The following is an 11,140-nucleotide window of genomic DNA, read 5'->3' as shown; positions in this document are numbered from 1 at the left end:
GTATTTGAGTTTTTATGGTACCTTACTTTATTTTCATATATTTTTGTTCAACAACAATAAAACCAAAATTATACCTAAAAGCTCAAAAGCTTAACTATGGAGGCTTTTTGAAGAGCTCATCTGATATCTTATACATTGACCTGATCCCTTAGACTTTGGATTTGCCCTCAGGAATCATGGAAACCATATGAACCATTTACATTCTTAATGAAGTTCTACAAGATTCTAAAGTGATCTTTTAGTCTTCAATTCTTACACCATCTCTACTAACTCCCTCTGTTCTTCCTGTCAGATCCTGTACTCTGCAGTGATGGGACCACGTTAATTAGGAGAGATTAATAAGACCTGAAGGAAAAGAGCCCTTCAGGTGAGGAAGGGAATGTTTTCAGGTTATGATTGAGCAGCTGACACATGAAAGCCATGCCAGGTCAAGGTAAATTTCACCTGATAAACAAATCCAAATAATTAGGAAGGACTTTTTAACCAGCATTTATGTTGTTGTTCATTTGTATCTGACTCTTGGTGACCCCATTTAGAGTTTTCTTGGTGAAGACACTAAAGTAGTTTGACATTTCCTTCTCCACCTCATTGGTTGAAGAAATTGAGGCAAACAAGACCAAGAAACTTGTCCAGGGTTGCATAGCTATTAAATATCTGAGGCCAGATTTGACCTCAGAAAGATGAGTCTTCCTGTCCCCAGGTCTGGCACTCTATTCACTGTACCATCTGGCTATCCATAATTCCAAATAGTCTCAGCCATTTGCAAAGTCCAGAGCTCCTCCAGCTAATCACTTCTTTGAGTAAGGGAAGTGCCATTTTAATTTGACAGAAGAAGAAACAGAGATTCTGAAACTTGAATTGACTTACCCAAAGCTATTCTGCTATTAAATTAATGGAGCAAGCTTTCAAACCCAAGTCCCTGGATCCTAATTCTAGAAGTCTTTCTACAATACCATGATCCCAATAAGTAGTAATTAATCTAGTGAATAAAAAATGGCAACGACTGTATTTCATCTACTTTATGGAATTTATTAGGCTACTCACAGAGGACACTATATCACAGATGTCATTGAGAAATCGAAGAAGAAAAAGATAATTGTTGGGAAGACTTAAAACAGCACAACTCTGTTGCTGTGTGATACAACAATCCTATGAGAATTTAGCATGTTGTCCAAGTAGAGTCTCATCCATGGCCTTTGGAAGATCATAGTTCCTTAGATTATGTATTTCACTTGATGTTTGAGATATATAGTGAGAACTTCCTGAAAATAGGGTATTTGGTCAGTCAGTTAAAAAAAAGGCAGGAATAAGGATAGTAGCTTGACACAAAATACAAATTTCACAAATTATTAGTAGCCCGAAGTCAATTCTCTAAGGAACAAATTTGAGATGTCATGTCCTCCAGACACAATGAGGGGCAGCATCCGGATTATTAGCAGGTGGGCTCACAGCAAGTGGACTCACAGCAGGTAGGCTGGCAGCAGTAGCAGCAGCAGGCTGGACGGCAACAAGACTGACCACAATAGGATGGGCGGCAGCAAGAGGCTTGGGCATGGTGGAGCTGGCAGCAAGATGGGGGAGTGCAGCTGACCACGCAGCAGGGTGGCAGGCAAGTGCCCTCAACCCTGCAGTCTGGGCGGCACCATCTGGTACGGCTGCTCACTCCACAGCACTCAGGTTGGTAACATCTGGTCCTGCAGATGGTCTCACAGTTGGGTCCACAGCAGGTTCCACAGCCACCTTGTTGGCAGCAGCCAGTCCCACAGCCTCCCTGTTGGCAGCAGCCGGTTCCACAGCTCTCCTGGCAGCAGTTAGATCCACAGTTCCCTCCAGTAGAGCAGCTGGGGAAGCCACAGAAGCTGGTGGAGCAGGTGTTGCAACAGGACATGGTGTTGGGAGCTGGACTTTGAGTCTAACTGCAAAGAGAAGTTATTGAAGTTTTGTTCTTACCTTCCTAGCTACCCCTTTTATATATTCTATGGCTCGCGTCTGTTTACACGGGACAGAAAAACTCTTCCTTATTTTTATGTCAATCGACTTCTTTCTCACCTTCTGATTGGCCCATCACTGAGACACTCATGAAACAACGTGAGCAGTAATTCCAAAATAACCCTGTTTTTATGATTCCATTAGAAGTCATCATATCAATTCTTTGTCCCTTAGAACACTTCTGTGGTTTTTCAAGATCAAAGAGTCCTGGAATTTTAGTCCAAGCCTACACCCTTATTTTCCATCTGTAGGGATGCCATGTGATCATCTGCTGGGGCCTCTCAAGGTTCAATCTAAATTGTTCTCTCATTCATAACTACCATTTTTCCTTCTTGGATGAGTAAGCCAAATTCACCTGGATTCACAAAGTTCTTTTCTTGGTTGACTCTCAGGTAGGCAACTTCCTATTCAAAGGGCAAGTTGATACAACATTCAAATTTAACAATCATTTATAAAGAGTCTATTCTATTTAAGGTACTATCTTTGGTGTTAGGGATAAAAAGAAAAAAGAAACATAAAAAAGATCCTTCTTTGGATTTGTTCTACCTGAACTCTATATAGAAGTTAAGATAAAGATTCATAATTCGGTTGGCAATGTTAAGAAAAAAAATTCTTCATAGAGCTTATATTCTACTGGAGAATCAATAGAATGTGACTTTTGTATTCTTATCAATTGGTTCTAAATATATGAAAACATATTCATTTTAGGGAAAAGGATCTCCTCTTATGGACTGAGTAAAAGCTATTATTCACAATACCTGCCCCCTTCTTATATACAAGTATGCGATTTTAAAAAATTATAGTACTTAACATTCTTTGTTATTTTTATAGTGCCTGTGGGAACTCCAACCGACAGGACAGCACTCCCACCTCCTGCAATGGACAGCTTTCTAGGTTCAGTGTAGTTTATGGGTCTAACTTCTTTTTATTTGTTTACTATTTATTTTTTTAAAAATGTATTATTTATTTTAAAAATATTTTCCATGGTTCCATGATTCATGTTCTTTCCTTCTCTTCCTTCCCTCCTTCCAAAGGAGAAGAGCAATTCCACTGGGTTATAAACATATTATCGATCAAATCCTATTTCTATATTATTCATTTTTGTAATAATCTTTTAAAACCAAAATCCCAAATCACATACCCATATAAACAAGTGACAAATTATGTTTTTCTTCTGGATCTCTACTCCCACAGTTCTTTCTCTAGATGTGGATAGGATTCTTTCTCATAAGTCCCTTGGGATTATCCTGAAAAATTATGGAAAGCTTCACACATTTGCATGTCATCCTTGTGCAGGGGCCATGCTAACCTTCTCTGTATCATTCCAATTTTAGTATATGTGCTGCTGAAGTGAGCACTGTGAATCCCATTTCTAGAACCATAGCTTCTTAGTACTACTAGTCCATTTTTCTTGAAAAGTCAGTCAGACTACTCAAATTAGAACAAAACAAAAAGTATATACTGAGATGGAATTAGAAGAAAAGTAACAACAAAACATCCCCCCATAAACCTAGGGTTTGCTCTCCCCAGAGATACATAGCATTGGTGGAGAACATGGATTCATGTAGGGGACACATATGGAGAGGCATCCATTTAGAGAGCATGAGCAGTCACGGTGCTTATTACTGTTGCTGTTCAATCATTTTCAGTCATGTTCAATGCTTCGTGACCCTATTTGGGATTATCTTGGCAGAGATACTAAAATGGTTTGCCATTTCTTTCTCTGGCTCAATTTAGAGATGAGGAAACTGAGGCAAAAGATTTAAGTGACTTTTTCAATGTCACACATGTACATGTCTGAGGCTGGTTTTGAGTTTGGGAAGATGAGTCTTCCTGACTCTGGGCCTGGCACTTTATCCATAGTATAACTCAAGTCTTGGTTGCTACAGTGCTGCTGATGCATTCTAATAATATTATAGTACTTATCTTTTCCCCAAGGGTCTTCTCTCTCTTGGAGTCTCTAGAAGACACTGATCTACTTTAATGTTCTGTATATTCTTCTGTCTCTGTCTCTGTCTTTGTTGATTTGTCTTTATCTCTCTCCCAGACCTCAACTTTCACTTATGTTGATCATTCCATATGTTTAATATTTAGCTTTTGATGATTAGACTATAAGCCAGATAATGGTTATTTGCTCAACAACCATCAAACAGCTCTGGGATTTGGATTCCTAAATTTTCAAATCTTAGGTCTTTTCATTCTACTTTATAAATGAAGTGAATTTAAAAAAATAGTCTTAGTCTAGGGGTAAGAGTCCTAGTCTTTTCTATCATCTAGAATCTCTAGTTGTTTTTTGTTTGTTTGTTTGTTTGTTTGTTTGTTTGTAGATACAGTTTGCCCAAAGCTTTGGAGTATTCCCTTACAAGCAATATTGGATAATGGAGAAGTTTTAGATTCTTTTCTTCTGGATCAGATCAGTACTTTTTCAACTACTAGGTTAAGGCTAAATAAATGATAACAGTAAGTAAAGTTTTTAAAGTCCTATACATATTTTATTTCCTTTGAGCCTCATTACCACCTTGGGATGTAGGGACTACAGGTATTTGAACTCTTGCCTCCTATCTGCAGGCCTAGCACTTTTTCTAACTAAATTAGAATGCAATGCCATCTACTTTGCTGATCTACCCAGTCCATAATATTATACACAAATCAGTGGAGCCACCAATTAAATTGTTATTGGCATTAGGTTTTTTCAGAATTACTCAGAAAATGGCATTTTATTACAGCATCATTTTATGATGCTCAGTGCAATGACACAGCCATGACAGGCATTCAGTAGTTTTTGTTGATTGATATGTAGAAAGGTAAATAATATACATTATCTCTTGTCCATCTACACTTTATGGAAAAGCTCTCTCAAAAACATGGCCATATCAAAAATATGGCCAGAAGAAGGTCTGCAACTGATTTCCAACTAGACATCCTATAGGCAACTCAAACTCAACATTTCCAAAACAGAACTCATCATCTTTCCTGCCCCCCAAATCTTCTTGCCTTCTGCCTTCAGAATTTTCCTCTTACCACCATCCATCTTGGATTCATAACCATGGCTATCATACTTAACTCTTCATCCTCATTCTCCCCACATATATAACCAATTGCCAAACCTACTTGTTTTAGTGTCCACAGCATCTCTCACAGAAGCCTCCTTCACACATAGCCATCACTCGCAATAGACCATTGGTGCCTCTATCTTGAATAGGCACTAGGGCTGGATAGTGAGCATTATGATCACTGGACTGAATAGGAGGGGAAGCCTATACATCTCACCTGGATCATTATAATTCCCTTGTATTTAATTTCTCTGTCTCAATCCCCACCCATCCTCCACACTACTGCATCCTTTTTTTTAATTGAAAATTTTTATTTAATTTATTTAGAATATTTTTCCATGGCTACATTATTCATGTTCTTTCCCTCCCCTCCAACCCCCCCCCACCCAATGCGCAATTTCACTGCGTTTTACATGTTTCAAGACCTAATTCCATATTATTGATAATTGCACTAGGGTGATCACTTATAGTCTACATGCCCAATCATATCCCCATGTGTTCAAGCAGCTGTTTTTCTTCTGTGTTTCTACTCCCAAAGTTCTTCCTCTGAAGGTGGATAGTGTTCTTTCTCATAAGTCCCTCAGAATTGTTGTGGATCATTGCATCGCTGCTAGTGTAGAAGACCATTATGTTTGATTGTGCCACAGTATAGCAGTCTTTGTGTTCAATGTTCTCCTGGTTCTTCTCCTTTTGCTCTGCATCCATTCCTGGAGGTCATTCCAGTTCACAAGGAATTGCTCCAGTTTATTATTTCTTTGAGCACAATAGTATTCCATCACCAACCGATACCACAATTTGTTTAGCCATTCCCCAATTGAAGGGCATCCCCTCATTTTCCAATTTTTTGCCACTACAAAGAGCACAACTATAAATATTTTTGTACAAGTCTTTTTCCCTATGATCTCTTTGGGGTATAAACTCAGCAGTGGTATGGCTGGGTCAAAGCTGTCTCCTAATTCTTGAAAATTATACCTCTTTTAATGTTGCCTTAGGTTGCACTAGCTTTTTTGATTGCTCCATCAATACCACTCATATGTTTAGCTTGGAAGCTACTAAACTCTCTAATTCTCTTTTTCACTTGAATTATAGTCTGTCCCTATTCCTTTATTTTATCCTTGAGAAGTTGACTTTTTGGACTCAAATATGATTTAGCATTTATCTGTGCTTGTAGGGTAAAATGATGAAAAGGATGCATGATTTGAATTAGACTTGAATCCCAGCTCTATCCCTTTATTGCCAGCATGTGTGGCCATGTCAGTCAACATCTCTAGACTTCGATTTCCTAATCTGTAGAATGATATAGTGATATAGCTAAGGTACCATCAAGCTCTAAATATACGATTCTATGATTTCGAGTTAATTCTTTCTCCTTAGATTCAGACTAAAGTTCTGTTTAGCCTGTCAAGATATCTATTTAAGTATAAACATCTTAACATATTAAAACATAATAAAAACATAAACCTGTTTTGTGCTGAGCAACCAGGTAGTGAAGTGGATGGAGTGCCAAGCCTAGAGTCAGAAAGACTCATCTTCCAGAGTCCATATCTAGCCTCAGGAACTTTCTAGCTGTGTGACTCTGGACAAGTTACTTAACCTTGTTTTCCTCAGTTTCCTCATCTGTTGAATGAGCCAGAGAAAGAAATGGCAAACTACTCTAGTATCTTTACCAGGAAAATTCCAAAAAGAGTCATGAATAGTTGGAAATGACTGAAATGATGGAGTAACAACAATGTGCTAGACACTAAGTGCTTTACCAATCAATAAATCAATCAATCCATAAACATCCATTAAGTTCCCACTCTGTGCAAGTGTTATATTAAGCATTGGAGATAGAAAAAGATACAAAAGAGTCCCTGTCCTCAAGGAGCTTACAATCTACTGGGGGATACAACATGAGAATATACAGGATATACAGGAAATAATTAACTGAGGGAAGCACTGGAATTTAAGAGGGATTGGGAAGGTTTCCTATAGAAGGTGGGATTTTAGTTAGGACTTAAGCGAAGACAGGAGCAGCTTTATAGTTAGAGCAGAGGAGGGAGAGAATTCCAGTCATTGGAATCAGTCAGAGAAAATGCTCAGAGCAAAGAAGTGGAGTGTTTTATTTATGGAACAGTCATGAGGCCAGTGACCCTGGATCACAGAGTATATGTCATTGAGTAAAGAGGAAAAAGAATGGAAAAGCAAGAGGAAATTAGTTTATGAAAGGCTTTGAATGTCAAACAGAGCATTTTATATTTGTGCCTGGAAGCAATAGGAAGCCACTGGAGTTTGTTTAGTAAGAGAGTGAGATGACTGGGCTTCTGTTGTAGGAAAATCACTTCAGTGGCTGGGTGGAGGATGAATAAGAGTGGAGAGAGACTTGAGGTAGGTAATCTCTGCCCCTCTCTTCCCCTCCCCTCCCAAATAAGCTATTGCAATAATCAAAGCTTGAGTTGATGAAAGCCTACACTAGATTGGTGGCAATGTCACAACCACCATGAAAGATAGGAGTTATTATTATCCCCATTTTATACTTGAGGAAACTGAGGCAGAGGGAGATTAAACTGACTTATCCATGGTCTCACAAGGAATAAGTATCTGAGGAAAGATTTGAGTCAAGTCTTCCTGGCTCCAGGTCTGGTGCTCTATCCACTGTTCCACCTGGTTGCCTACAGACCATCAAGTCTAACCCTTTCATTTTACAGGCAAGGAAACTCAAGCACAAGTTAAGTGATTTGCTCAATGGTATAGCTAGTAACTGTCTAAGTTAGGATTCAAACTCAGAATTTGTGACTCCAAATTCAGCTATCTATCCACTATGGCACCCAGCAACATGAGCTCCAAATAGACATTAGATTTAAAAAGATAAAATAAAGACCCTGGGCATACTTTCTTTGCAGGCTGAATTTATTTGAAATTAACAGAAGATACTCAAGAATAAATATAATAGGAGAAAAATTAAGGGAATAGAAAAATTATTCAAATAAAGAGCAGCTAGATAATGTTTTGTGCCATGTTTTAGTACTTCCTGAAGATCAAAGTATTGTGGAGAAATCCACGAATAAGCCAATGGAAGTTCTAATTGAGTGCATTTGAATTTTTTTTTAATGTATCTTCAAAACAGGAAGATCAAGGTACATCATTCACTGCTTTGCAGGAAACACCTTCTTCATAATCCAATGTGAATCTAGAGATAGTCCATTCAACTCATAATCAATTTCTTCTTTATAAACTATAGATCCTGGTTCTTAGCAGGTAGGCTGGCAGCAGTAGCAGCAGCAGGCTGGACGGCAACAAGACTGACCACAGTAGGATGGGCGGCAGCAAGAGGCTTGGGCATGGTGGAGTTGGCAGCAGGATGGGGGGATACAGCTGACCACACAGCAGGGTGGCAGGCAAGTGCCTTCAACCCTGCAGTCTGGGCGACACCATCTGGTACGGCTGCTCACTCCACAGCACTCAGGTTGGTAACACCTGGTCCTACAAGTGGTCTCACAGTTGGGCCCACAGCAGGCTCCAGAGCCGAACCCAGAGCCAAAACCATAGCCAGCCCCATAGCCGAACCCACAGCCTCCTTGTTGGCAGCAGCCAGTTCCACAGCTCTCCTGGCAGCAGCTAGATCCACAGTTTCCTCCAGTAGAGCAGCTGGGGAAGCCACAGAAGCTGGTGGAGCAGGTGTTACAGCAGGACATGATGTCTGGAGGTCAGTTTCTTGTCTTCTAGTAAAGAGAAGTTTTTGAAATGTGACTGTCCTCTGTACCATCAGTCCTTTTTATACATCCGCCAGCTGCATTTATCAAATATTTAGCATTTTTTCCTTGTTGCCAGCTGCATGGCAAATTTCTGATTGGCTAATACCAAGTTATGATGAAAGGTATAAATAGTATTTAAAAAATCATTTTGGCTTAATTAAGTCTAATTAAATCAGTTCTTTGCTCTGCAGAATAAGTTTGAGGTTTTCCATCCATTGAGTCCTGTCATTAAAAGGCCAATTTCAGCCCTTTTTTGCATAGGTGAAGATAGCCTGTGATGGGCTGACTGGATCACTATTTTGGGGCTAGAATGATAGGTTTTTCTTTTCTCCTTCCCCTCCCCGCAACGGTGGCTCACATCTGTTATTTCATTGTTGTAGTTGACTCAGATTTTGGGATCCTTTCTGTGGACTCAGATTGGCAAGTTGTCTATAACTTACAGTTTTAAGACAGTTGTCTGGGGGCACTCAGAAGTGAATGATTTACCAATGGTCACAGCTGGTGTGTGTCAGTGAATAGCTCTAACTCCTGGAATCATTGTGAGTCAGCCAATTAATATTTATTAAGTACTTACTGTATTCCAGGAACTGTGCTAAGCACCAAGGAAGCAAAGTAAAGCACAGAATAGTCCCTATGATCAAGGAGCTCACAGCCTAAGAAAGGGGACAACATATAGACAAGATATCTCTCTCTCTCTCTCTCTCTCTCTCTCTCTCTCACTTTCTCTCTCTCTCACTTTCATTCTCTCTCTTTCTCTCTCTCTCTCTCTCTCTCTCTCTCTCTCTCTCTCACACACACACACACACACACACACACAGAGTTACTAGGGTTTGTGGTTTGTCTCTTCTTTTTCATGGTGATGCAGGGACTTTTTTCCAGCCTGTTCTGTGTATTTTTTTTCTGAGGTTTTCTTCTGATTTTTTTCCATCTCTGTTACTTTGCCTAGTTCAGTCCCAGAGTCCGATGACCATACTATTTTCCCTCTGCCCAGGGAGTGTACATATGTGGGGGCTCACCTCTCTCTGTACCTCTGTACTTCTTACTTGACCTCTGTACCTCTATTGACCCTGTATGATACAGCCACACAAGTCCCAAACCAGGTGAAATCATTTCTAGGCAAAATCAAAACCCAAGGTGAGCTTTCTGTTCTCTACTCCTGGGGTCGGCAACGTAAGACTCTCGAGCCATATCTGGCTCTTTTGAGGGCCAGATATGGCTCTTTCTGCAGGAGCCATAAAGTCAATTTTTTTTCAGGCACTGTTACAGGAGCACGCACTGTGAGCCATACAGTTTACATTTTAAAAATTACATTTTAAAAAATGTGGCGTTTATGGCTCTCAAGGCCAAAATGGTTGCCGACCCCTGCTCTATTCAATACTGCTTATCCTTTGTTATTCTTGTTGCTTTCTTTATTAAAATTCATTAATTTAATTGATTAATTTAGAATATTTTTCCATGGTTACATGATTCATGTTCTTTCCATCCCTTCTCCTACCCACCCCCTCCTAGAGCCAATGAGCAATTTCACTGGGTTTTACATGTATCATTGATCAAGACCTATTTCCATATTATTAATATTTGCAATAGAGTGATGGTTTAGCGTCTATTTCCCCATCAAACGATCAAGCAGTTGTTTTTCTTCTGTGTTTCTGCTCCCATAGTTCATTCTCTGGGTATGGATAGAGTTCTTTCTCATAAGTCCCTCAGAATTGTCCTGGATCATTGCATTGCTTCTAGTGGAGAAGACCATTATGTTCCATTGTGCCACAGTTTATCAGTCTCTGTGTACAGTGTTCTCCTGGTTCTGCTCCTTTTGCTCTGCATCCATTCCTGGAGGTCATTCTAGTTCACAAGTTATTCCTCCAGTTCATTATTCCTTTTAGCACAATAGTATTCCATCACCAACAGATATCACAACTTGTTCAGCCATTCACCAGTTGAAGGGCATCCCCTCATTTTCCATTTTTTTGCTACTACAAAGAGTGTGGCTATAAATATTTTTGTACACATATTTTCCCTATTATCTCTTTGGGGTACAAACCCAGCAGTGGTATGGCTGAATCAAAGGGCAGGGAGTCTTTTAAAGCGTTGGGCATGGTTCCAAATTGCCTTCTAGAATAACTCCACTAGCAATGAATTAGAGTCCCAATTTGACCATATCCCCTCCAACCTTTATTAATTTCCTTTGCTGTCATATTAGTCAACCTGCTAGGTGTGAGGTGGTATGTCAAAGTTGTTTTGATTTGCATTTCTCTAATTATAAGATATTTAGAACACTATTCACATGCTTATTGATAGTTTTGATTTCTTTATCTGAAAACTGCCTATTGGTGTCCCTTACCCATTTATCAATTGGTGGATGGC

General features: G+C 39.5%; 2 protein-coding genes and 1 non-coding gene across 3 annotated transcripts; all 3 read right to left on the bottom strand.

Moving 5' to 3' along the window:
* Positions 1 to 1,432: 1,432 nt before the first annotated feature.
* On the bottom strand, positions 1,433 to 1,888 carry LOC123246980 (keratin-associated protein 9-3-like). The gene has a single exon (XM_044675764.1). It carries the CDS (start codon positions 1,886 to 1,888, stop codon positions 1,433 to 1,435), a length of 456 nt encoding a protein of 151 aa, XP_044531699.1.
* Positions 1,889 to 3,240: 1,352 nt separating this feature from the next.
* On the bottom strand, positions 3,241 to 3,347 carry LOC123248081. Its single transcript, XR_006506187.1, has one exon. It is a non-coding gene; the product is annotated as a U6 spliceosomal RNA (small nuclear RNA).
* A 4,925-nt stretch (positions 3,348 to 8,272) lies between these two features.
* Positions 8,273 to 8,716, bottom strand: LOC123247005 (keratin-associated protein 1-4-like). Its single transcript, XM_044675793.1, has one exon. It carries the CDS (start codon positions 8,714 to 8,716, stop codon positions 8,273 to 8,275), a length of 444 nt encoding a protein of 147 aa, XP_044531728.1.
* Positions 8,717 to 11,140: the final 2,424 nt, after the last annotated feature.

Source organism: Gracilinanus agilis, chromosome 4 (genome assembly GCF_016433145.1).
Source record: "Gracilinanus agilis isolate LMUSP501 chromosome 4, AgileGrace, whole genome shotgun sequence".
NCBI lineage: Eukaryota > Metazoa > Chordata > Mammalia > Didelphimorphia > Didelphidae > Gracilinanus > Gracilinanus agilis.
Note: the sequence above shows the minus strand (reverse complement) of the source record. Positions and strands in the feature narration are given on the sequence as shown.

Excerpts from the sequence above, each read along its gene's own strand:
- LOC123246980 (XM_044675764.1), bottom strand. The coding sequence starts at position 1,888 with ATGTCCTGTTGCAACACCTGCTCCACCAGCTTCTGTGGCTTCCCCAGC.
- LOC123247005 (XM_044675793.1), bottom strand. The coding sequence starts at position 8,716 with ATGTCCTGCTGTAACACCTGCTCCACCAGCTTCTGTGGCTTCCCCAGC.